At 60.0% G+C, this 25,902-nt stretch overlaps 1 protein-coding gene across 3 annotated transcripts in view; it reads left to right on the top strand.

Annotated features, from left to right (window-relative positions):
* The window catches only part of PPFIA1 (PTPRF interacting protein alpha 1), a gene marked incomplete at its 5' end in the record, with an annotated part of 52,138 nt that extends 28,469 nt beyond the window's left edge, over window positions 1–23,669 (top strand). For 2 of the 3 annotated variants that reach the window (XM_084248273.1, XM_084248272.1), the window contains 16 exons: window positions 608–831; window positions 2,644–2,875; window positions 5,115–5,144; window positions 7,268–7,419; window positions 8,255–8,427; window positions 8,622–8,715; window positions 11,566–11,647; window positions 11,728–11,928; window positions 13,214–13,276; window positions 13,736–13,762; window positions 17,606–17,781; window positions 17,869–17,966; window positions 19,427–19,602; window positions 20,189–20,257; window positions 21,646–21,815; window positions 23,516–23,669. In XM_084248273.1, coding sequence (XP_084104399.1) covers window positions 608–831; window positions 2,644–2,875; window positions 5,115–5,144; window positions 7,268–7,419; window positions 8,255–8,427; window positions 8,622–8,715; window positions 11,566–11,647; window positions 11,728–11,928; window positions 13,214–13,276; window positions 13,736–13,762; window positions 17,606–17,781; window positions 17,869–17,966; window positions 19,427–19,602; window positions 20,189–20,257; window positions 21,646–21,815; window positions 23,516–23,570 — 2,022 coding nt within the window. In that variant the 3' untranslated portion in view covers window positions 23,571–23,669. The remainder of the gene's footprint in view (window positions 1–607; window positions 832–2,643; window positions 2,876–5,114; window positions 5,145–7,267; window positions 7,420–8,254; window positions 8,428–8,621; window positions 8,716–11,565; window positions 11,648–11,727; window positions 11,929–13,213; window positions 13,277–13,735; window positions 13,763–17,605; window positions 17,782–17,868; window positions 17,967–19,426; window positions 19,603–20,188; window positions 20,258–21,645; window positions 21,816–23,515) is intronic. The other variant, XM_084248274.1, reaches the window with a different exon arrangement.
* Window positions 23,670–25,902: the final 2,233 nt, after the last annotated feature.

The raw sequence follows: 25,902 nt of genomic DNA, 5'->3' as shown, positions 1-25,902 counted from the left end.
CAAAAGTTCTGGTAAAATGGGACCTCTCTGGCGTGCGTCTGTGCATCTGCATATTCATTGGCTCCACTCAGCAAGCAGGGGGTGGGGGTCACTGAAGCAGTGGGGAGAGGTGGGTGCCCTTGGGTCTCTGGAGAACTTTCAACCTCTCGGGAGCAGAGAAAGGCAGTGGTTGCTGGGGGAGATGTGGGGCTGAGGTGCTGCGGTTTCCTGCTTACTATCTTAAGAGGGGAGACGGGAGAGGCACCGGTGGGAGCGACCCGGGAGCAGATGGGCCACCCGGACAGCGAGGTGTGGTGATGGGGGAGGGCCTCGAGGGGCACGGTGTGCTCGGCACAGGGGTCACGGGAGCAGGGCGGCTTGCGTGGCCCAGGCCCTGGGGAAATGCCTACCCCAGGAAGACAAGGTATGGGTGGCAGGAGGCCCGAAGGACAGCATGATCGCCCCCTCGTTCTTGAGTATCGCCTCACGGCGTCGGCAGCTTATAAACGTAACTGATTTTTCCAAAATCTATTCAAAATGTGTTAGGTCTCCAATAGTTTTTTTTGAAGTTGCTGTGGTGGCCGGTGCTGTTTCTGCTGTGGCTAAGCGCTGGCGTCCTTGTGTGCAGGTGCAGACGCTGAACGAGCAGGACTGGGAACGCGCCCAGCAAGCTAGCGTCCTGGCCAACGTGGCACAAGCCTTCGAAAGCGACGTCGATCTGTCTGATGGCGAAGAGGACAGGGACACTCTGTTCAGCTCGGCGGGTCTGCTGTCACCCAGCGGGCAGGCCGATGCCCAGACGCTCGCCATGATGCTCCAGGAGCAGCTGGACGCCATCAACAAAGAGATCAGGTATCGCAGGAACCTTGCCCTCCTGGGAGAGGCCCGCGAGTGCTGGGGTCAATCACCAGGTCCCTGAAAGGAAAGCTTGCTTCAGCCTGTGGTCAGACCGCAAGGCCCACACTTCCCCTCGGAGGCTCCTCTGTGGACCCGGGTGTCCTCTCAGTTGTGCTGCCGCTGCCTCTCTGGAGGTCTGTGGAGGAAGGGGTCCTGCCCACCCCCAGAGCTGGTACCCCGCTGGAGAGCACCGAGGGGAGCTCAGTGCAGCTGACAGGCAGGGGATGGTGGCGCGTCACTGGGTGTGAGAGGGTGAGCCTTTCCTCTACCCCTCCCAGCCTGTGTGGCCCCTGAATGCTGAACCCCAAGCACCCGAGGTGCCCGGTGGTACATGGCATTCTGTGTCTCCACGCGGCCGGCATCCTACCTGCCGCACCCTTGGGGCATGTCACTTGGCACCAGGAAGAGAGCAGCTGAGGCAGGTCCCACTTCCACATGCACTGCCCCGTCACCGTGCCGTGAGGAGCGCTTCTGTCAGACACTGACGGCTAAGGATCCGCGTTTGGGTCTTTGCAGCCGTCAGCATGTAAAGGTGCTTCTGAGCAGTTAGAGAAGATATCTCCACGTGCCAATGCGGTGGAGCCCAGAGGCCTCTGTCTGGGGCGTGGTGTCAGGCCTGCAGTGGCCGCACATCTGTCTAGCAACATGGGGGGTGGGGGGGGCAGCCCTGCCCCTGCCGTGGGCCCACAGCAAGTGACCAGGGCGTGTGAGGTGATGCGGGCAGGGTGGCGAGGGGCTCTAGGGGCTGCGGCAGTCGGCAGGCTGTGTGGTGGCCCCGAAGAGCTTGGAAAGGTCTTTTCCCAGTGAGGCTGGAGGGGTGCAAGCGTCCTGCAGTCAGCTTTTGTGTTTGCAGGATCCTGTTATGTCACGTGACCTTTTTTGAGGTATCTGGTACAGCGTTACAGTTACAGTTGCCCTGTACCTGACGTTCCAGGGATTTTCTTACTTTATGACTAGAAGTTTGTACTCATTGGCCCCTTTCTTCTCTCCCACCCGCCCGCGCCCCACCTCTGACCTCCGCTAAGGTGCTTTCTGGCTGAGGAGCTCACTTTCCATGCCGTCTTTGTGCTGGCGTGAGTGGTGGGTTCTGCCCACTGGTGTGAGTGGCAGGTCGCACCCACCACCTTGTAGATTTTTTTTTAGTTACTTTTGGAACATAAGCAGAACTTTAGTGGAAAGGAAGTTGCATTTACTAGGTAATAAATACCAGGTAATTATTTGCATAGTCGGCCTTTAAAACTGCCGCTTAAGCACCTACACTTAAGTACCTGCACTGCCCGTTAGGAGGGGAGCCCTGGCCTTGAGTCCTACATCCGTGCAGCACGGTTGTCGTGAACCCAGAGCCTCAGGCGAGGCTGCTAGCGAATTCCATCATGCTGTCTTGTTCAAATTCAACCTTTAAGGAAGCCAGCTCCTGTGGAGAATTAAGTGCCTGAAAATTCCTGATTGCTTTGTCGGTTGATTATTTTTATTTACATAAGCGTTCCTGATTTCCGATTGAAAAAGAGATCAGTAAGTGGGCAGCTTTGCTCACGAGCAGGGAGCGTGTGTTGTGAAGTGCTGACGTCTCTGTGCAGCGGGGCTCAAAAAGCAGTGCCCCTGGGGGACACCGCACGGGGTCGTGGGGAGCAGCCCTGCAGCCCCAGGGAGGCCGTCCCGCCCAGTGGGCCGCTGGCTCCCGGCCTTCCTGGCAGAGATGCATGCGGGCTTTATCCTGACACCCGGCGTTGGTCTCTGAAGGGGGTGCCTGTCTCTCGTTTATTTTAGGTTGATACAAGAAGAAAAGGAGAACACAGAGCAGCGGGCGGAGGAGATTGAGAGCAGAGTTGGCAGCGGAAGCTTGGACAATCTTGGTCGTTTTAGATCAATGAGCTCCATTCCCCCATATCCTGCTTCCTCGCTTGCTGGCTCCTCCCCTCCCAACAGTGGCCGGTCCACCCCCCGAAGGATCCCGCACAGCCCCGCCCGGGAGGTGGACAGACTGGGCATCATGACGCTGGTACGTGCGGCCTCCCGCCCACTGCCCCCTCTTGCGCATGCCTGGCGTCGGCCTGGGTGCTGCCGGGTGCTTTCCTTCCCCACCCCAATCAGGTGCGTCCCGTCCGCTGAGGCCCGAGGCTCCTAAAATCAGCGAGCACGTCGGTGCTAGCGGGGCGACATGAGGACCCCCACACTGCCTGGCAGCGTGGGCGCCGGGCAAGTGGCCACAGCCACAGGGGAGAGCGTGCATCCTCCAGGAACGGATGGTTTAATGCGCGTCAGGATAGGCAGCCGCCTGCCAACAGGACGGCATCAGTGCCATCTTTAGTCTTGACCCTGGGGCCTGACAGGAGGGCGCGGGTGCAGGGTCAGGCCCATGAGGCCTCGGGCCCGGGGAGCCAGGCCTGTATCCATGAGAAGTCAGGCTGCTTCCAGGCCCCTTGGGAGCAGATGCGCGTCTTTGCTTCCCAGCATCTAGAAATGCAGCGACCTCAGGGCTGCTGGTGGCAACATGTCTAGCCCGAAGGGATGCTGTGTGGTCTGTCACCTCTGGTTAGGTGCTCTGAGCTGATCGCCTGTTTACTGGTGAGGCCGTTGCCTGTTTTCCACTTTTAGCTATAATTTCTGTTGTCATTTTTTACTCTCAACTTCCATTTTCAGTCGCTTCATTCCCCAACACGTAGTTAAGCCAACCGCGAGTTTGAGTGACGGCACGAAGTGGCAGCTCTAGACCTTCCTTGACACACAGAGGGCCCTGTCCCGGCACAGGGGGAAGGCTCTAGGAGAGACGCACTTACCACGCCTGAGCCTTAGCTGGGCGCTGGGCCTGTGTCCTGATGAGGTGTGGGGTCCCAATGCAGGTGGGCGGTCCCCGGCTCTCACGGGGGGCCACAGTCCAGCTTGCTTCCGGGGGCATGGCCCTCGGTGCTCCTTAGCGGATTGCCCGTGGGCTGAGTGCCTTGTGGGAGCTTCGGGCGTGCCAGTACCCCAGAGAGCCCGGCGCCTCTGCAGCCCAGGGGAAGGCCCAACTCCAGGTCCCCTGCACATCCGCGCGGTGGCAAGGGGCGGCCTGAGTGTGCGCACAGGCTGCGGCCCACCATGACGTCTGCCACCTTTTCTGCAGTTGACACCCTAGCTGACTAGCCCATGTGCTAAGTTCTGTGACTGTCACCGTGGCTTCGTGCCGGTGCCATCGGGACAGTCAGTCACGGTGGAGACTCCAGGCCTTGTTTCTGTCGTTCCCTGCGGGGCTGCCGGTGCATCCGCTCTGTCTTGCTTTCCATTGCCGCGTCTGCCTCCCGCCCGCCTGCTCGCTCGCTGCTGTCCAGCCTTGCCCGGCCAGTCTCCTCCAGCCCCTTCCTCCTTGCCACGCACTCGGCCATGGCCACTGTGTGGACACGGCTGTGTCTGACCGCTCACCGCTCACGAGTGGGTTTGGCTTCATCTTCATTTCTCATTAAAAAGTGGTTCTTCCCTACTAGTGGCGGATTTTAACCCGCTGTGGACACAGCTGGCTTGTCCAGGGGGTTTTCTCTGCGTGGGTCTGGCTGACTCGTGGGTGGAAGCGCCTCACATAAGAAAACAAGCCCGTTGCTGCCACCCCTCCGGAGCCTCACACGGCGATGCGCTTTCTGGTTCTGGTGCTCGTGGCCGAGGCCAGGTCTCCGCCGTGCCGAACCCCTGCACCCACGCCTGTAGTCGACTTTCTTAAAAATTAAAATTGGAACCTACAGCGCGGCCACCCTGCTTGCTGCTCTGCTGGCCTTTGCTCTCCACGCGCTCCCAGGGTTCCCCAGCCAGCCGCGCCCTTATGCTGGGCACGTTGTAAGTCAAATTCTAGGTAAGGATCTTACACGAGTGTGTAAGGGGACTTGCAGCGGCTTCCTCACCAGAGTGACATTGTAAAGTATAACGTGTTGCTCGCTGAGGAAAGAAAGTGAGGGGCGTGGCCTGGCGTGGACAAGGCGAGGGCCCTCCGCTAGGTGAGACGCCGTGTGTACTGACAGCGTTTGTTTTGTAATAGGGTTTATCTCCCTGGGGAGTAATTTATGTTGTTCCTCTATGAAATGCTAACACGTTGTGTTTAAAATTGTGCGATGAAAAAATATTCTATTTCCAGTTAAACACTCTTCTAAATAGTACCTTACATCTGTCCTGCCATTTAAAAAATATATTTGCCTGTACTGATTCTTGAACTTGTAACTTCAAAGTGTGCAGTAAATCTGGTTTCTCTTTATTTCTTTGCATGCATCTATCAGCCTAGCGATTTAAGGAAGCATCGCAGAAAGGTAAAACACCTGGTGATTTACACGCCCCTTTGCTTACCGCGCGTCGCGGGTGCTGCCGCCCATGGGGATGCAGAGGGGGCGCGCCTTGGCCGGGACACTCCCGCCACTTCTGTGGGCGGCTGCCGCACAGGGGACAGCCACTGGTGGTCTTCATGGAGGGCGGGGCAGGCCTCCACCCTCCTCCTCGTTTGCCCTCTCCTGGCTGCGTGCTTTGTTTGCCCAGGCGTTGGGTTTGTAGAAGCGAGAAACTGGCAGCATGCTGTGGTGTGGTGTTGGGGATCCCACGCGAGTGGCCCTGCCAGCAGCGTTGAGTACGGACGTGGGGTGTGCTGGCTGTGCCGAGAGCCCCAGAACCTGCTGCCTTGCCCCTGTTAGAACACCTCCCAGACGTGACCCTGAGCCTCGGGCCACATGTGTGCCCCGAGGTGGGGGCGGTGAGCACTTAGCGCCTGTGGCTCAGGGTGCTCTCACCCCTGCCCAGCACCCCTGTCAGTGAGGCAGGGCCAGGAGACAGTGAGCTGGCCTCTGAGGGAGCTCAGTGCAGGGACAGCACTGTTCACCAGAATGGCCTCTAACTTTTGTGTTCTGGCCCACAGGCCAGGCCCATATCCCAAGCCAGCCAGAGGCTCCCAGGACAGTGCTGCGGCCCTGTCCCTTGGCCAGAGCCATGACGTGTGTGCCAGCGTGGGGGTGGGGGCACCCAGTGGCAGTGGCGACTGCTGGATCACTTAGCGCTGGCGGTGACGGTCACCTGGGTGTGTGGCTGCCCCCTGGTTTGCTGTCTGGTGTAGTGACGAGCACGACAAGCCGCCCCTCAGTGTGCTCCGGAGGGCCTGGCTGCCCTGGCCGCTTCCTGGGCAGCAGCACCCCCTCCAGGCAGGGGGCAGAAGCTGCCTCCAGAAGTACCGCCTGCTCCTGTGCCCGACACCCACCTGGCTCACTGCCTGGCCCCTGCAGGCCTGTTGGGAGTTGTCGTGGTGAAGCAGGCGAGGATAGGGAGGTGCCTGGGGAGGGCCCACCTCCTGCCACCTGTTGGCTGCATCGAGGTTGTGGCTGCTCCAGCGTGCCCCACAGCCTGCTCCGTGCCCCACAGCCTGCTCCGTGTGGGCTTCGTTTTTTACATAGTCATTTTAACCTGAGTCTGAAACCTGTCCCCGCGGATTCACATTGGGGATCTCTCGGCAGGCACCTTTGTTGTCTGGTTGGTGGGGTCGGGAGCCAGGAGGGGGTACAGCACCCACATGCCCACCACAGGGGCGGCTCTCCCCCATACTCGCCGCCTGCGGCAGCCTCTCCCAGCCCCATGTCTGTGGGGGTTGCTTGGCCTGTCCCAAGGTCCAGCCCAGCCTGATCTCCATGAGGAGCTGACCAGGCCGCCCTGCCTGGACCCCGGAGGCCTTGATCTGCTCAGCAGTTCTGTGGCCACTGCCTCCGTCCATTCCACCCTCACATTCCGCCCCCCCCCCCCCCCAAAGAAAAGAGAGGTTGGAGGAGATCACCTTTTCATGAGACCCGGGACGACTGGCCATATTTTCCATCGTCAAGGCCTTACTGAACAAATTCGTTTCTCAACTGCCTATAAGTACCCCGGTCAGTCATTTTCAAGGAATATCAAGAAGTTCAAGGCAGACACATCTGTTTGGGGTAAAGAGTTTGTCCCGGTTCACTCTCGGACTTCTTATAGGTACAGCAATTCAGCCATTATTAGAAAAGATACTGGGTCCCGGCCGTACCCCACATGCCCCCGTGCAGAGGCTCTGCCTCGCTGGCCTCTCTCCAGAGGAGGGGCGCTGGTCCTCCCACGTGCCTTGCAGGAGCCCCGTGTGTGCTCTCAGGCAGGCTGCAGCTCCTGGCTGGCCCTTCCGTGGGGCCCCGCGGTGGCAGAGGATTCTGGGTGCAGAGCTGGCTCAGGACGAGCACACCCCCAGCGCCCGTCTGCGGCCCGCGGGCTTCGGCAGGCTCCCGCTCACATGAGACAGCCCTTCAGGCGACTCTCGACTAAAGGCTCGGCGCACAGCATGGCGTATGGGCTTTCGAAGCAGTGTGTGATAATGATGTAAAGCCTGTGATTTTGGGGGCACAGTCTGTGGTTGCCTAATCCTCTGCTTGCCTCCATCCACCAGTTGCCGGCTTCCCGAGACGAGGTACGTGACGACAAGACCACCATCAAATGTGAAACCTCCCCCCCGGCCTCCCCGCGGCCTCTGAGGTTGGACAGGCTGCACAAAGGCGCGCCGCACACGGTCAGCCACGAGGACATCAGGGACGTCCGGAAGTAAGGAGCAGGGCGCGGCCATCTGCACAGCCCCCGCTGTGGCGGTCTGTTCCCAGGCATTGATCCTCCCTTGGCGGAGAAAGCCAGAACCGAGATTTTCAAGGGGTCCCAGAGAATTCAGCTGAGCTTATTAAAAGGGCATTCTTGGGACGCCTGCCCCACCCAGCGCGGCCAAGTCCTGCAGGACGCGTGTCTGGCCAGGGTTGCGGCTCTAGGAAAACGTCACTTCTCGGAGCCCCTGAGTCCCCTGAGATTCCACTTCTGTTCCTGCTGGAGCGTTGCCAGGCGCTGGCCCGGAGGTGCTTCTCTGCGAGACCCCTGCCCCTGGGCAGCCTGGTTCCTGTGAGCCGAGAGCGCTGCCTCCCTGCCCTGCCGTGGAGCGCTTCCCCAGGACCCATCGCTGTCTTGTCCCCTCTGCTGCTCCTCCAGCTGCCTCCTCTTGAGGTTTTGTGCTGTCCCAGTGGTGCCCAGTGAGAGGCGCCTGGGTCGGTGAGAGTGGACACCCTGCGCCGGGCCCTGCTCTGTCATGGCCAGTCAGGAGGCCATTGGCGTGGCTGCCAGCAGACGGGCGTCCTTGCTCACAAGAGGCGCCTAGGCCGGTGGCTGTGCTGTCCACACTGGGTGATTTGCCGTGGGCCTGCCTGAGGACCAGATCCATCAGCCCCTCTGCTTCCCACAATAGTACCCAGCGTCGCACCCCTGGGCCCTGCTGTGTGTCCACATGGTTGTGTCGGGGCTCACGTGACCGGGAGCTTGAGGAAGGCGTGTTAACAGCGTGGGGCGACGGGGACAGCTGTGGGCGACGGCACTTGTTCAGGTGGTTTTCTGTCCTCAGCTCGACAGGCTCGCAGGATGGCCCCGTGAGCAACCCCAGCAGCAGCAACAGCAGCCAGGACTCGCTGCACAAGGCCCCCAAGAAGAAGGGCATCAAGTCCTCCATTGGCCGCTTGTTTGGCAAGAAGGAGAAGGGCCGGCCCGGACCTGCTGGCAAGGAGTCCTTAGGACAAGGTGGGTGGTTCCCGCCACCTGAGTGCCTGCACTGATGCCGGGGTGCCTGCTGGCAGGGGCTTCACGCCTGGTGAGCGGCTGAGGCCTGTGCCCAAGCGCTCCTGAGGCCCCGGCAGAGCCTGTGGAGGGGACGCTGGTTGCCTGGCTGGCCAGCTTGATTTTCTCCTTTCTTGAGCCACTCTGCTTCCTTGTAGGTGGCATTTCAGAGACAGAAAACTCATCTCAGGATGCCTTGGGACTCAGCAAATTGGGAGGACAGGCAGAAAAAAATCGTAAACTTCAAAAAAAGTAAGTTTTTTTTTCTCAAGGTTTATTTATTTATGCATATGAGAGCTGGGTGCGGGCCAGAGGTGTGGGGGGTGAGAGGATCCACCGGAGACAGAGTGGGGAGCAGAACAGGCAGACTGATTGAAATCCACTGCTGAGGGGAGCAGCGGGGGAGACAGGAGAGGTCTGCTGCGCCAGGTGGGTAGCTCCGTGGCTGGCTGGGGCTCGCACTCAGGCCGCAGTGGCTGGCGATAGCTTCATAGTGTGGAGACTTATCCCCTGCGCCATCAGGGAGGCCCGAAAAAAGTCAGTCTCTTATTATTGTCCTGCTTGCTGATGGTTTCCGGATGGGCTGACCTCTGGCCAATGTTCCTTCGCGGAGCATCGCTCCAGCTGCGTGGGTGCTGTCCTCCCAGAGACCAGCCTTGGGGCTCACTAAGCTTTCTGCATGACTTGGTGTGCTCACGCGATCCCCGAGGACGTGCGTGTGGGCCTGGTCCGCCTGTAGCTGACCGCACGGTGGTGGCAGACAGCAGGGGCTCGGGCCCTGAGCGAGCTGCGCACAGAGCTGCGTGGGCCTGTCTGGGGCGTCCCGCCTGGGCTCCCGTCTGTGTCTGCATCGCCAGGCACAGTGCAGTCAGCAGCCAGCACCCTATCAGGCAGGAACCCCGCTTCCCTCCAGCGCAGAATGTTGACCAGTACCTGGAATTTTCAGGATTTGCTCTTCATGCTGTGCGCGGACTCTTTAACTTTGTAACCAGATAAGTTTTAAATCTGAGTTGTCTTGAATCTGAAAACAAGGGATAGCCGTGAAACTGGTTTCCTGAGAGGAGCCCGGCTGTGTGCTGGGATCAGGCCAGGAAGGGGCAGCCTGCACCTCCCGGCCTTGTCTGACCCAGAAGCGGTGTGTGTTAGTTGGCCGCGCCCCAGGCCAGCCAGTAGGTCCCAGATAGGCCGAAACAGTGCCCAGGACCCCGCTGGCCGAGCCGAGCCCTCTGTGCACAGAGGAGGCTGTGTGTAGCCTGACTTGAGCCAGGAGACGGAAAACCTGGGGGCGCCGACCTGGGCGCGCCTGGTGGGGTCTGTGATTCGTCTGACTTGGGGACAGTCGTCTGGACATGCCTCAGTGGCGTGAGACCCCCACTGGCTGGGGCCCGGGCTGAGAGCCGTGAGCCCAGGGCCCCTCCGCAGAGGGCTGCTGGTCTTTAGCCCCAGAGCTGCCCGTTGATTGTTCTCCTGTGAAATCTGCTTCATTCGCTTCTCAGCAATCACAGAAGCGATCTCGCTGGCTCACCGTTGATTCTCTTCGGGGTGCAACAAACATTGTCCTTTCTCTTACATTCATGGAACTGCTGGAAGCCCAGTGCTCTGGTTCCCTGCCCGGGGGCATGCTGGAGACCCTTGCAGCAGGTCCTCGCGCCGTGTAGGACTTGTCATGTGGTGTGGGCGACTGCCGCCTGGCTGTGCACCTCCCGGTGTGGTCGGCAGCCCTGGGCCTCGGACACCGGCCTGGCGCTGGGCCCCGTCCTCATCCTTACTGGACACAGATGTGTGGCGCTGTCCCCCTGTAGCTGCTGCCTCCGGTCCATGCCCGCCATACAAGTTGGGTTTCCTGCCGCGTCGGGAGTGTGTGCTGGCTTCTTCCCAATTCCTGGGCACGTGTGTACCGGGCTGCGTGGGACAGTCCCCGCTGGCTGGGCGCTTGCTGCGGCCTGGGAGTGTGGGTGGCGGCGCACCCCGTCCCGCCAGGCCCTGCTCCCCTTGGCCTGCCCCTCTGGGTTGAGAGGGCGGCAGCGCTGACGCACCCACGTTCTTCTTCACGATCGAGGAGCTCTGCTTATTTGAACCCCAAAGTTTGTCTTTTTTGCTTTAACTGCTATGAAGCCTTGCTTTGCCTGCTCCGGCACGGTTCCTCCAGGTAACCCCGGTGTCGTCTGGAGGCCTCAGTTGAATTTAGACGCGCTGTTTTCACTTGAGGCGCTTCAAGCTTAGACACTAGAGAAGCCCAGCGCTCCTCAGATACACTGACAAGCCACGTCTACAAGGCAGAGACCGACGCCTTCTGCGGGAATCGCTGCGGGCACAACTGCTTAAAGGCTCAGGACTTATAGAATGACGTGGGGCGTCCACGCCCGAGCTCGTGGGCCGTCTTATCCGGTCTGGTCATCTGCCCTCCCGGGCCTTCGTCTTTAGGGGTCGTGTCTTCTGGAAAGTCTGCGACAGGCGGCACACCGGAGGGAGGCATGCGTCACGCTGTGTGTCCCCGCTGACAGCTGTCACGAGCAGCAGAATCGCTTTTAAAGCGTGATGTCTGTGCCCGGCTGGAGTGCTCAGGGTTGTGGGGCAGTGTGCTCCCGGCTTCTGAGCCGGGGGCTGCTGGGCCTCCCGCTCACTGTGGTGGTGGTGGGATTGTGTCCAGGCTCGCGCTTCCTGCGTCTTGGTAGGAGCTGTTAGGATGTGCAGTCCGCAGCGGCATCCACAGGAGGCCACGTCTAGCGACCAGCGGGGCGGCGCAGGGTGGAGATGGCAGCTGCTGCCCAGCCTCGCTCCTCGTCACACAGAGGTGGGCGGCCTGGCGGCGGCAGCGTCTCTGTTCCGACCCCACGCAGCCTCCTTGTTCAGAAAGGGGGCAGCACTGGCCTCTCCCTCCAGCGGCCACTGCCTTGAGATGAGGCTCTGCTGGGCGTTGTTCAAGTTGGTAAGACTATCCTGCAAGGCAAGGAAACCTGCAGTGCGGACCAGCTAGCGCAGGCGAACGGCGAGGAGGTTCCAGGAAAGCGATGAGACTTGAAAATTCACCGGATCCTCCTCCGCCAGCTGGTGCTCTGTGGGTGACGGTGCCTCTTTAACCCTGCGCCCCTGTCACTGCAGGCACGAGCTGCTCGAGGGGGCCCGGAGGCAAGGCCTGCCCTTTGCTCAGTGGGACGGGCCGACAGTCGTCGTCTGGCTGGAGGTATGTCCTGGGCATGGGAGGGGGTAGGAGGAAATCGCATGCGTCCTGCGCTGGCATGACCTGCGTCCTCCCGCCTCTAGCTCTGGGTCGGGATGCCCGCCTGGTATGTGGCTGCCTGCCGAGCAAATGTGAAGAGCGGCGCCATCATGTCCGCCCTGTCGGACACGGAGATCCAGCGGGAGATCGGCATCAGCAACCCCCTGCACCGCCTGAAGCTGCGGCTGGCCATCCAGGAGATCATGTCGCTGACTAGCCCCTCCGCGCCCCCCACCTCCAGGACGGTACGTGCTAAGTCCCATTCAGGGCTTCTCCAACTGCGTGGGCACCCAGCGTGCACTGCGGCGGTTAGTGTCCAAAACAGCACGCGTGTAACTGCGCGAGTTGTGGGTGGGGTGGGGGGGGCGCCATGGGAGGCGCTTCTGCGCTTCATAGGAGCTCTGAGAGGGCAGGGCGTGCACGCACGAGTCTGTCAGAACTGAAAGGACAAAGCTGGCTCCTGGGGCGCTGCTACCGTGTTCGTGGCACTTGACTTGATGGGTTGGGGCCCTTCCGTCTGGGTGCTGCAGGCCCACCTGCTCGGGGTCAGCAGTCCGTAAGTGTGCAAGTGCACCCACTTGTTGTCTCTGCTCACTGACTGCTCCCCGCCCGGGAGCACCCTGAAAGTCCTCACAGGGTAAGAAGGGCTCTAGTGAAGAGACTGGGTGGTTGAGATAAGGGCAGATGTGGGCGCTGTTGAGGGGCTCACCCCCAGTCTGCTGTCCGTCCACGCTGCAGAGAACAGCTGAGCCTGGGGCACTCGGACTCCGGGCTGCCAGCAGCTTTTCCCGCAGGGGCTAAGAGCCCGTCTGTGTTCTGTGTCTCGGAGACGTGGGGAGGTGAGCGGCGCCCACGGCCCACCCACTGCTCACCAGCCTTGTCCCGGAGGGCATGTCCTGGGTCCCCCCTCCGTGGCCTTCCTGCCAGGGGAGGTGCTTTAACACGTGTTAGCGAAGGCAGCTCCTTATGAGCCCGTGGACACAGGGCAGTGACGGGCCTCCTTCTCGGGTCGCCACGCGGGTCATGTCAGCCCTACTCCCGCCTCTTCAGCTCCCCCAGCGCGGTCGCCTGGCCCCGGGGCCTCTCCCGGCGAGGTGGCCCCAGCCCTTGGGGCTCCTGCTGAGACTTGTCCTCGCCTCTTGGAGCTCGGCTCTGCACTGCGCTCCTCTTGGGCCTGTTTGGGTGACGTGGTTTTAAACGTGTAGCTTCACGGTCCCCCGAGAACTAGCCCCAGCCCCAGGAGTACAGTGCGTTCCCCACCTCTGCGGCCACCGCCTCTCAGGTGGTCAAGCGGCCTCGACGTCCCGGGCTGCACTCCTGACAGTGCAGCGTCACCGCCGTGTGGCCTCCCTCCAAGGGCCAAGAGGGCGGCGCTCTGTGTTTCTCTCCACGGCATCTCAGGCCACTCAGGAGAAAGAGTGGCTTTAGTGCCGCCTGCCCTCTCGCATGCCCACACTCACATGTCTGCCACCTTCCCTCCCGTCACTGCTTCCCTGGCCTGGGATGTGCTCGGTCACTGGGTCTCCCCAGACCACAGGAAATGTCTGGTTAACACACGAAGAGATGGAGACGCTGGCAGCCACGCCACAGACGGTCAGTCACGGCCCCGAGTGCGCCTCCCTCCACCCGCTCCCCCCTCCACAGCCGCCCAGTTCTTGGCCTTTTTGTGGAAAACAAAAATGTCCCTTTATGTTTAGTCGCCCTGGATAAGCGCTTCCTTTGGGTATTAGGTTGATGCGATGTCTAATAGAGAACCCCTGTATTGTTTTGGGATTTCCTACCAGCTCAGGGGGGTAGACTTGCTCTGCTTGCCATCGTGTGGCCGCGCCCTTTGGAATGGCTGAGGTGCCCTCCACTGGGCAGCTGGCCCACGGTTCCCGGCGGTGCTTGGCCTGGGGCTGGCGCCGTGCATGAGGCCCAGCTGAGCTTTGCATGAGTGTCGCATGGCGTCCTGGTGTCAGACGTGCCCCCGCTCACTGCACCCCTGGCCTGCGCGCGCGCTCACCGTTACTAATAGTTGTGTTCTTTTGCATCCTAACCACGTAACCTCAGGAGGATGAGGAGGGCAGCTGGGCTCAGGTTGGAGACTCTCTGTAACGTTCTTCACTGTATGTACAGCCAGCAATTGGAGCATGAAAACTTGTAGTTCACTTTTCTTGACCTTTAACATCTTAATTTATCAGAATACTGTTTATGACTTGAAAGTGCTGGTCTAAGCAAAGCGTAGGAATAAAGAGCACGTCTCATGGACAATCTTGAACCTTCCCCGGGCCATGGCAGCCAGCTGGCGTAGCTCACGGCGTCTCATATGCAGCCACGGCGCTGGAGGCCCCAAGGTGATGTGTGTGAGTCCCTGGTGGGGTTCCCGTGCCGGAAATTGCGTTCTAGGAAGTTCCCAGCCCAGGAGCTGGAAAAGCCGTTACCCCAGGTCTGGGCTGCTCGCTGACTGAGGCCTGTCCTCATCCTGTGGTGCCCCCAGGCCTTCTTACTGGTGGAATTTTTGAAGTCAAGCCTCTGCTTGTTCAATATGTGTTTGAGCTTGCAGCTCCCAGGGGAACCCACAAACAGCCATGTGAGCATGCGCAGCCTTGCCTCAGTCCCAGGGCGTTGCCTGCCCCAGGTGTCTGCGACACGTTGGAGCCGCAGGGCTGCGCGGGCTGGTGTCCTCGGGGCTCTCCTCAGCGGCACACCGTGCACAGGGACCTAACTGTACCTCTGCCGGCGTCCGAATAGCTCCAGTCAGTCATCCTGGTCACAACCAGAGAAGGAAACGCCCGCCCCCCCCCCACCTGCGCCCTGAGCTAGCCTCGCTGGTGTCGCCCTCAGAGAGGCCGTCGGGGTCTTGGAGGCCCCTTCCCGGCTGCTGCTCTAGGCAAGTGGCCTCGTTTGCTGCTCGGCCTGGCCAGGTGTCTCCACAGGGCCAGTAAAGGCATCGCTGATTCTAAAGGGCCCTCGTGTTACTCAGATGAGCCCCCAACGCTGTCAGCACCTCCACGTGAGCCTCCCTGAGACGGGCTCGAGGCCTTTGTTAAGTGAAGGGAGCCTGGCTCTTCCCAGTGGGGCGGGTGAGCCGGGGCCCTGCTGGCGGCAGCAGAGTCAGCCAGAACTCACTTTGGGCCCCAGACCCCCCCTCCAGGCAAGAGGACCAGGAAGGGGCTTCCAGTGTCCTTAACACCACGGGGTGCCTCTGGGGCAGACAGAAGTTCAGCACCCCGTCCCCGGGCTGTGCCCAGGGGTGTCAGTCGCCTGGGTGTGATCCAGGCCCTGCGGCCCTCACTAGCTCATCACACCCGCCTGGGGATCCCCCACTTTGCAGAGTTCCCCAAGCTGAGGTGCAACTGTGATTATGTCATAGCCGGAAGTGAGGCCTGCTCGGCCCAGGTGCTCCCCGAGCCCTGTGCTGGCCCTGCCCTCTGCGGCGGCGGTGCGGGAGACGGATATGGGGGTCGGTGACCCTCAGGAGTGGGCAGTCGGGGCCGCTTACAGACCGCGGACAGATGTCCGAGCCAAGAGGCGATAAGGAGCGCCTGCCCGTGGACTTCCGCCTTCAGGCGTTTCTCTGCCCTTCGTGTCTGTTTGAGAACACGTGATCAGCCGGGAGGCGGGAGTGGGTGTGGACAGGCGACCGAGCAGGGCCTCTGCGGGCGATCGGGGCTCGGCCCCCTCACGCGTGGCGGCCAGAGACGGTGGCACGCACTCTTTTCCTCTTGCAGCGGGCCGGGCTCCGGGGGCTTCTCCGCCTGGTCTGCGGGGGCCTCTCCTCCCCTTCCCGCAGCCGGTCCTTTCAGTTGTGTGAAAAAAAGAATTTGTTGACGTTTGAGTCGCTCGCTCCAGCGTGGTTGGGCTGCATTTCCGAGAGCGGGTGTGCTGGCGCGCGAGCCTGCCCCGCCCCGGGGCCTGCGCGGGAGCCGTGTGCACGGGTGGCTCGTCTCTCCGCCGCGCGCCTCCCGCCGGCCAGTGGGGTTCTCGCTCAGGGTCTCGTGGGTTTCCATGTACTGTGAATAGTTTTTAGCCATTTTTAATCCCCGGTTCGGCTCTGGTATTTGGAAGTACGGCTCCCGACCTTGTATCCCGCAGCTTTGCCGAGGTGTCTGCGGCTTCGTTCTCTGCACTGAGAACGGCCACCTGCGAATCAAGCGGGCCGTGTCCCTGGCCCCGCACCGCCGACTCCTGTCCGCGCCTCCCGGCAGGGGCAGAGTCCCGCGGCGAGAGACCAGCTTGCTGGGTTCTTGCTCGCGGGAGGGCGCGCTCAGGGTGTCCCCTCCCGGCCCCCCCACCCCCTCCCCGTGACCAGCGGCTCAGGTGCCCTGGGCGGTGGGGTCTCTCAGGGAGGAGGAGCCCTTCGAATGCCTTCGCTGCGTCCCTGGAGGAGGTGGTGTGGTTTTCTGTTCAGCCCAGTGCCAAGGAGCTGATGGTGTCATTTCCAGATGGTCTGTTAGGGGGTCGCATCTGTGTCTACGAGGATGTCGCTCTGCAGTTTTCTTGCGATATGTTTTTCTGGTTTTGGCCTCACAGAACGACCGAGGGTCGTTTGTGTGGAATTGATGCCTTTCCTGAGTGAGTGGTGAGGTCATTGGGGAAGCCATTCAGGCAGAGGTTTTACCTCTGAGAAAGTTTATGACTAAAATTTGGATTCTAGTAATTGTTGGTCATGCCTTTCCCATGAGTGGTGTCATCACTGTCTTTCGAGAAACTTGCCCGTTTGCTCTGGGCGGCCCGGGGACGGCCATGCTCTCCCCTGTCCATCCTTCGGCGCCCAGAGGACCTGGCCTGGTGTCTCTGTCACCTGTGACGTGACCGTCTGTGTCTTTCTCCCTGACCACTGTGACCAGGGCCAGTTAATCTTGACAAGTAGAAACAGATTTTGGTTTCATTGTTTGCTAATATTTTTCTCCTATTTCACTGTGTTCTTTGTTCCGGCTTGCTGTGGATTTTATTTCCTCTCTTTCTGCTTTTTAAGGGTAGAATCTCAGGTTAGTTATTTGCGGCTTTTCTTCATTTATAATGTCAGCGCTTGAAACCTAGACTTCCGTCACGGCTCCCCCTTGGCCTTTCAGAGGAGGCGCTCAGGGGCTCCCAGCGTTCCACCACGCTGTGTCTTCGCTTTCGTGTGATTGGCAGTCTCCTACCGTTTCTCTTGCCACTGCTCCCCTGCCGCAGGGGCCACCCAGAAGCGCGCTGGCGCGCCCAAGCCACCGGGCGCTTTCCCGATACGGTCTCCGTGCTGAGTCCCAGCTCAGCTCCTGGGGGAGCCGAGCCTGCAGATTCCAGCCTCCTCAGCGGGTGGTCCCTGGGGGGGGGGGGCAGCAGCGGGCGGCAGGGCCGTCCTGCAGGCGTCCCTGTTTGGGCAGTTACTACGGGCACTGGCGGAGCCGCGGGCCCTGTGCCTGATTGTGGGCTGGTCTTTTACTCCTTCCGGTCCTACTGGGTGTTGCTTTGTTTAGCACTTTTCTCGTTTATTTTGTAGCTGATTTTGAAATGAACATGTATTTTATCAAGGAAATTTGGAAAACTAAGTGTTAAAAATAAAATTAAAACCAGCCAGAGGTACTCTTAATGATTAGGGTTGGGTTGATCCTTCAAACTTGTTCATGAGTCGTGATCTTTTTTTGTTGTAAATATAAATACTATTTTAGAAAGATAATGTGTGATCAGCTACCGTTTGGTTGTAGTTTGGGTAAATAGCTTAAATTTATAAGCACAGTTGAGGTACAGGTTTTTATGGCATAATTCCTTTTGCTAAGTTTTACTAGCATTGAAAGGGAGTGAAAAAGACCGAAGTGGTTTGAGAGAATATAAAGAACGATGTTAGCTTAGCGGTGGAGACTGTGACGCAGCGACGCTGCAGCCGAGGGGCTGTTGAAGCTGCCGTCTCTCCCCGCGGTGCCTCTCCTGACGGTCCTGTTTTGCTCCTGAAAGCAGACCCTGGCCTACGGAGACATGAACCACGAGTGGGTCGGCAACGAGTGGCTGCCCAGCCTGGGCCTCCCGCAGTACCGCAGCTACTTCATGGAGTGCCTGGTGGACGCGCGCATGCTGGACCACCTGACCAAGAAGGACCTGCGGGGGCAGCTGAAGATGGTCGACAGCTTCCACAGGTGGCGCCTTGGGATGCTTTTCAGTCAACTAAGAGATTTTTGTTTGTTGCCATCTCTAAAACACTTGTTTTTTATTTCTCCCCATAGAAACAGTTTCCAGTGTGGAATCATGTGCCTGCGAAAGTTAAATTATGACCGGAAAGAGCTGGAAAGAAAACGAGACGAAAGCCAGAGCGAGGTCAAAGGCTAGTACCGCGGGCTTCATTGGCTGAGCCCCATTCTGCTTCCTGACGTATCTGCAGCCTTGGCGAGGGCCTGTTTTCAAGAGAGAAGCAGGAAAGGCTTTGCGTGTAGACAGCGAGCCTGGCCTGGGCCCAGAGGAGAGGGGGACGGGTGCCGTGAGCGCCCCATGGCCAGGAGCGCGCACCTGCTGCCGTGCTTGTCCCCTGCCGGCGGGGGTGTGTTCCTGAGGCGGGAGCTCTGCTGTGGTGCTGCCACACCTTGTTTCAGAGGCGCTGCTGCCAGCCGAGGCCAGCAGGCGGGCGTGGGCCTGCGCACTGGGCTGAGGGGACCCGTTCTGCCAGTAGGTCTGGGACCAGAGGGGCACAGAGAGAGCGGCGGAGCTCTGCCCCAGGTGGAGAGGCCGGCACAGAGCTGCCATGACGGCCTCGAACAGGGAGGGGCTGCCACGCAGGGGAGGAAGACGGTGGCATTTCAGGTAGAAAACAGGTAGGGCAGGGGGAGAGGACATGGGGGTTCAGCCAACTGTGAGGGTCATGGGGGTCCAGTCGGAAGGCATGAGGTGCTCCCCTCTGTGGGCACCGCACACAGCCCATCCCTAGGGATCAGCAGAGCAGTTTGTCGTTAGATAAATGCTGAAGCTCAAAATCTGGAATTTCCGGGACGTAGAAACAGCACCAACATCGGAGGCCCCTGGGTGCCAAGCACTTCCGCAGACTGACTGACTGACTGACTGACTTCCGCATCCTTACCGGGGTCCCACGCGCACAGGGGTCGCTGCATCCCAGTTTTACTTAGAAAGAAACTAAAGATGAGGAAGCGGCTGGGGTGAGGCCTCTTGAGGCTGGTGTGGTTGGTCACCCGCGTGGACGTGCGTGGCGAGCACGGTGCCTGGCCTGTACACTCCCCAGGGTGACGGCCCGGCGTCTGCTCGGCATGGCCACGTTCAGGCCTCCACCGGGGCAATTTGATGACTCCCCTGCTTTGTGTGATAGGAGACCCTCTCCCAGCGTCTCTGCCATGCTGGAGAGTGTCTTTAAGTTTCCTTGTAAAGTGATAAAAAGGCCTCAGGATCATGCACGAGAGGTTTGAGCAGGGTGCAGAGGAGATCGGTGCTGTCTCCTGTGCAGGACAGAAAGCGTCCAGGGCCCTGATGTCTGCAGAAACCTGTGTACGCCGGGCCTCCAGGTTCCTGTGTCCCGTCCCTCCACCCTTGTCCTTTTCCATCCCTCTGCTCTTAAGTGTGCGTGGTGACGTCACCCGCTTGGGTCTGCTTGAGGGGGAGCATGGGGAGGCCAGGGCCTGGAGGTCCGGACCTGCCCTTGGAGCCATGGCCTTTGCCCTGGTGCAGGGCACGTCCCCCACATGCTGAGGGGCCAGGAGCCCGAGGCACTGCCCTCCTGTGCCCCGGGCCACACGGCCCAGATGCCCCCGAAGCCACTTTCCGTGTTCTGTCCCCGGGCAGATGTGCTCGTCTGGAGCAACGACCGGGTGGTGCGCTGGGTCCTCTCCATCGGGCTCAAGGAGTACGCCGACAACCTCCTGGAGAGCGGCGTGCACGGCGCGCTCATCGCCCTGGACGAGACCTTCGATTTCAACGCCCTGGCCCTGCTGTTACAGATCCCTACGCAGAACACGCAGGTGAGGGCCCGCCCCGCCTGCAGCCGGCTCTCCCGCGGTGCAGCGAGCGTCCCCGGAGCCAGACCGAAGACCGCTCGGGCAGCCTGTACTTCTCCCCCGCTCTGGAGTCGTGGCCCGGCACCAGCAGTGCCCGCCCGCCCTCGTCGCAGGTCCCGCTGCCAGCATGGAGGCCTGCAGTCTGCAAAGCCAGGGAGCTGCCCGCAGGCCCATCTGCCCCGAGCATGTTCTGTCCTGGAGGGGCCTGGACGGGGCCCTGGCTTTGCTTCTGCGGGTGACGCCCCGCGTCGTTCTCCTTGGCCTGAGGGTGCTCTGGAGGATCGGGTGCTTCATTCTGCTCCTTTATCCTGTGCCCCTTTGGCCAAGACTCCTGACCACCCCAGCGCCAGCCCACCCAGCATGCTTTCATGCGTGATCCCAAGAGGTCGTGGGCCCCTCTCCCCAAATCCTGTCCTTCGCTGCACATTGAAACCCCGGGTTTGCCATCACAGCTTGAGGCCTGCCTGGGGGCGTGTTTCAGGAGGCTCGGCTAGGAGCAGTGTTGATGGCTGATGGCTGGAGACGGCTGAGGGCTTGCCTCTGATTTCAGGCTCGCGCTGTGTTGGAAAGAGAGTTCAACAACCTTCTGGTCGTGGGGACCGACAGGAGGTTCGATGAGGTGAGTCTTCACCTGGTGGTCTTAATGCGCCTCACGCGTGAATTCTTCCGTGACCCTCGAATGAGCCCTTCGGGGGTATCTCTCCAGGTGTGGAGATGATCTTTACAGATGAAGTCGTGCTCAAAATTTGTTAGCAAAAGAGCTGTCAAGAAACATACAGGGCCTCCCCGGTGGCGCAGCGGTTGAGCGCTGGGTTGCGAAGCTGCGCACGGCCTCTGCGGCGCCGGTTCGATCCCCGGCTGCTCCCCGGCCACCGGAGGAGGGTCCCACATGGCGCGCAGACCTCTCCTGCCGCCCGCTGCTCCCCTCAGCAGTGTCCTTCGGTCCTTCTGCCTGCTCTGCTCCCCGCTCTGGCTCTGGTGAATTCTCTCACCCTCCTGCGCTTCTGACTGTACCCAGTGCATGTATAAACAAAAACAAACAAACAAACCAGCAAACAAATAAATAAAGCATGCCTCTATTAAAAAAAAAAAAATATTAAAAAAAAAAAAAAAAAAGAAACATACCCTCAGGGGCCTCCCCGGGGGCGCAGTGGTTGAGCGCTGGGTTGCGAGGCTGCCCGCAGCCTCTGCGGCGCCGGTTCGATCCCCGGCTGCTCCCCGGCCACCGGAGGAGGGTCCCGCATGGCGCACAGACCTCTCCTGCCGCCCGCTGCTCCCCTCAGCAGTGTCCTTCGGTCCTTCTGCCTGCTCTGCTCCCCGCTCTGGCTCTGGTGAATTCTCTCACCCTCCCGCGCTTCTAACTGTACCTAGTGCTTGTGTAAATAAATAAATAAATAAATCTTTAAAAAAAAAAAAAAAGAAGCATACCCTCAGTAAGGTGGCTGCCCTTTTTATTCGTTGCTGTTCAAGCTTCGATAGCCCTCAGATCCTGCTGCAGCCTCGGAGGGGGTGTGGGGCGTCTCCTGTGGGCACCTCGGCGTCTGCCTGGCCCAGAGTCCATGCTTGGGGGCACACCTCAGAAGGATGCTTAAGACACACCGCGTTAGTTTGCTGTTAGGACGTCACTCAGGTGTTCCCGCGCTGCCACCTGTCACTGCACTGGAGCCAGGAACACTTGCACGTGACAGCAGACAGGAGTGTGTGGGGTGGGCGGGGGGCTGCTGACAGCGGGGCTGCCCTTTCCGGACCCGAGGGCTTATGCTGTACACAGCAGGGCAGATCCTGTGAGGTGGGATGTGGTGAGAGGAGGAACCTACCCCTTGGGGTCACAGCATAGGGGCTGCCACGCCCCTTTCAACCTGCAAGTTGGGACCGAGAACCGGGTGGTTGTCAGGAACGGGGCGAAGCACGAGCAGAACACGGGGCCGCCCAGCGCCCTCTCGGAGGCTGCTCGCGGGGTTTGTGTCCTCCGCTTGCAGCATCTCCTGTCTGCCCTTGGTCTGCCAGGACGACGACAAGAGCTTCAGGAGAGCACCTTCCTGGAGGAAGAAGTTTAGACCCAAGGACGTCCGTGGCTTAGCTGCTGGGTCAGCAGAGACTCTCCCCGCAAACTTCCGGGTCACGTCCTCTCTGTCCTCCCCCTCCATGCAGCCAAAGAAGACGCAGCTGGACGGTAGGTGGCTGCGGGTGTGGCTCCTGGGCAGCCCGGGCTTGCTCCGCTTGCTCCCGTCTCAGTGCGTACGTGTGACCCTAACACCCGCTTGGGAGCGTCTAACAGCAGTGCAGGCTTCAGTGTCGCGTTCTTGTCTGGTTGAGTGTCGGCCTGTTCGTCCAGCTAACAACGCCCCGCGCGTGTGTTCTCGGCCTTCCGACTCCAGGGTGCGTGTGGAGGGCGCAGAGGAAGCTCTGAGAGACAGGCCCGTAGCCCAGGCCCACTTCCCTCCGCGCTGGGAGGTGCTGGCGTCTGCTTTAAAGCCCCCTGGTCTCCATCCCCCCAGCTCTGCCTTCCCTTTCTTCTTACCCTGCCCGCAACGCCCCCGTCGCTGCCCCCAGGCAAGGTCAGGGAGAAAGAGGTGAGCCCAGCTGGCGCCGCGGGGTAGGACTTGAGTCCCCCCAGTCAGGCCAGGGCCAGGAGCCCGGGTCTCACTCTCCACTGCAGAGTGCTGGCCGCCCGCCCCGCCCTGGCGGTGGTGAGCATCCGGGGCCTCTGGAAAAGTGGCTCCTGTCAATGTCTCTGTCCTGGTGGGGTGTCCCTGCCAGATGCCCTCACTTCACGGGCGCTGGGCAGCCTAGAGGACACTAGTGACTGAGAGTGATGCGGCGCTTACATTTTCCTGCCATCATCCTGCCCTGAATTGGCCCTCGCCTGCTGTGTGGCAGCCCTGACTTGGCCCCTCGCCTGTGCGTGGCGGCCCTGGGCAGCCGCAGGCCGCGCTTGGTGACGAGCTGCCTCTCTGCCCGCGTCTAGCACGTGCTGGACGGGGAGCAGCTTTGCCATCGAGGAGCGTGCAGGTCATGTTCATAGCTTTGAACTGAACCTTCTGCTTATGGGAAGGTCCCCACGGCAGCGCTTACTTCCCTGCTGCCTCAGTGCCAGCAGCGCACCGCGCGCAGTCTGGCTAGGAGCAGCTGCCCTCACAGAGGGCGCAGCGTGCGTGGAAGGCAGCCCGGCCCTGTGCAGCAACTGCAGCAGGAACCCGGCCAAGTGGGCTGTTGCAACCGCTTTGAAAATCAAAGCCGTGACCCCCAGCCCTCCCCTCCCCATCTTGGGATCCCAGGGTTTATGAAGGTGACCCGTCCTCAGTGCCTCCACCCTCGTGACGCGGCAGAGCACGGATGCAGTGTGTTCCCTCCGCGCCTGCAGGAAGCAAGAGCCCTGCAGACCGTCTGAGCACTCTGCAAGGGGCTTGGGGAGCCCTCGTCCCGCGGGTCTCGTGACCCACCGGAGCGCCAGGCTGCACACTGCTCCCTGGGTGTAAACTGAGGCCAGGGCATGTAGCGTCCACCCCCACTCTGCAGCTACACCCTGAAGAAGCTTCTGCCTCCTCCAGGGCTCCGCTTCCTAGCCTTTGGGGGGCTCAGCCTGCAGCGCCCTGAGGGGTCCGCCTCCCACCCCCCTTACACGCACAGCTCCCAGGGCTGCAGGGCCAGTCCAGCCGCTCCGCCCATCTGGAGTGGAGCAGCACAGCACCCTCAAGTGGGGTTGTGACACCCTGTCGTGGGGTGGACGCCAGTGACCCCCTGGGCCGCCCAGCCCCCTCAGCAGCTTCCCCTGGGGCCCCCAGGACGCCGAAGGCAGGTGTGAGTGTGTCTGACGACCTAAGACTAACCGCACGCTGTGTTTGCACGCTTCCTCCTGTGGTTGTCGAACAGGCAGTGTGTCAGGAGCGCAGAGGCTGGATTCTGCGACAGTCAGGACTTACTCCTGCTGAGGCGCCTCCGCGGGTGAGTAGCGACCACCGTCCCCGAGGTTGCCGAGGCCCCGCCCTGGCATCCAGGTTCAGCTGGGCCTTGGCGACACCCTAGGAATCCTGAGAACACAGAGACACCAGCCTCCCGCAGGGAGACGGTCCCAGTGTTCCGTGTCTCGGCCATGAGGAGGTTAGTGTGGCCTCAAGTGTTAACGGGAAAACACCTGTTTCTACTTTTCCTTTGACCCTAAACTGCCGGCTTATGTTAAGAGTCTGCTGACGTCTGTTTCGGGTCCCGGTCCGGAGGCTGGAGAGCAATACGTGACCGAGCTCAGTTCTCACCGGCTGCCCCACGCTCCCGCTTGGGCACCTGGTGCATCCCTGGTGGGCCCACGGCCCCGAGCTCCGTGAGGCTCACCTGCTCTGCACTGGTGGCCTCTCAGGCCCGAGACTTGCTTTCAGGAAGGAGCGCAGCAGCGCCAGTCGGGGCTCCTGTTCCTGTGGGCCTTCCGAGTGGCTCAGCCCGGAGCCCTGCCCTCACCTCACGCCCCCAGGCCTGGGGACGGCTCCTGGGCCCAGTTATGCTTTCCTGCGCAGCTGGAACATTGGGGGAATTGTCACCTGTTCTCCTAACTGGCCACGTTGCCACACACACTAGAAGGAAGCCGGTCTAGGCCCTGCCCCTGGCAGGCACGGGCCTGCACGTCCTCTGAACACTCAAGGCCGCAGGAGCAGTCGGGAGGCGCCGGGGCCTCTAGGCAGGTGCTGGGGCACTTGGGGCGACAGTGTGGGGACCCGTGAGACTGACCCTCATGTCTGCTTCTCTTCCAGTTTACCCACACTACTTCTACCGGTGATCATGCAGCATTCTGAACCCTACAAGGACTACGTTTTAGAATTCAGTGGAATCTTTAATCTGTTAATACTTGTTATATGGACCCTAAGATATTTTATTACAGAGTTTTTAATTAGTGAAAAATTCATGAATACCATAGAGAAAATATTTTAGAATTTAATGTTTCTTATATTTATGTAAACTTATGGCTTCATTTATATAGTTCCTTACTTTTTCATGTATATCCAGGCTATAAATATCCTTTCAAATCAACCCATGTTCTTACAATCTAATTTTAGTCTTTCAAATGAATATACTGTAATGCTTATATGTATAAATTCTATGAACAAATACAGGGCTTTTGTAAATTGTGCATTATTGTAATTACGGTTGTCTGATTTTGTAACGACACGACACGCCGGGACCGAGCGAGGGCGCGCCCGGCCCCGCGCAGCCCCCTGGGCCCGTCCTGGCTCCACCACGACCGTGGCGAGAGGAGCCGACTTCGGCGTCAAGCAGTTAATGCTGTGTTTCAGTGACTGACCTTAACTGTCCTTTTTCTAGCAAAAAAAAAAAAAAAAAAGCTTTATTCTACCGCGTGAACAGATGAAAAACATCTGGAGTTCAAGAGCAGCTTCCCGGAGCTGGGCTGGGAGACGCTCCGCCCTCGGGCCGCTCGTCTGGTCAGTGCCTGGCGGGAAGGGAGGACGGGGCCTGGGGCAGCAGGGCCCAGAGGCGCCCCCGGGGCAGAGGACCAATGAGGGCACCGTGCTGGCAGCCTGGCTGGAAACGTCTGGACTCTAACAAAGGCCTTATTTTCCCTACTTAAATCATCTTTTTACATTCGTTTGTAAACATGTTGAATGGACCTACTCAGAAATTTTTAGAGTTTAATGATAGAGCCACTTTGGATTGTATAAGTAGAAACTGTAACTTTTACTTTTTAAATGGCATATTAAAAAGCCAGCAAGAAACGTGTGCAGCCCCCGGTGCGTTATTTATTATGCAGCTGACCCTTAGCCGGGTAGAGGTTTCTGCTCCGAATTTACTTGTACAATTCATGGTTACCTTTCTGTTTTTCTATTAATCTTTTGTGAACTTCCAGATTATGTAACAAAATATGTACAGTCTACTTTTGAACTATTTTTATCACAGTATTATTTATTGCTTTCTCTCAATAAAGTACTGAAGCATTTTCCACTGCCAATAAAGAATCCGAGAATGAGCCGTGCCTGCATTGGAAAGTGACTGCAGCCGCGTCCCCTCCCGTCCCGGCCGGCCGGCTGCGGGCGGGCCGTCCCGCGCAGAGACCAGCGGCGAGGATCAGGGTGTCGCCCAGGGGAAGACCAGGGGTCCCTGCCCAGGCTTCTGGAAGCCCAGAGGCCCGTTGGGGAGGGTGGCTGGCCCCTGCCTGCCTGCAGGCCTGCCCGGCTCCAGGGCCCGGGCTTGCTCCTCCCTGTGGGCTCAGCCCCCGGCTCGCCCACACGGCCCGGAGTGGCCCCAGGGGCCGCCTTCCAG

The sequence above is a fragment of the Talpa europaea genome, assembly GCF_964194135.1.
Source record: "Talpa europaea genome assembly, chromosome: 1".
Lineage (NCBI taxonomy): Eukaryota > Metazoa > Chordata > Mammalia > Eulipotyphla > Talpidae > Talpa > Talpa europaea.
The sequence above is the reverse complement of the archived record's forward strand: the minus strand, read 5'-3'. Positions and strand labels throughout refer to the sequence as shown.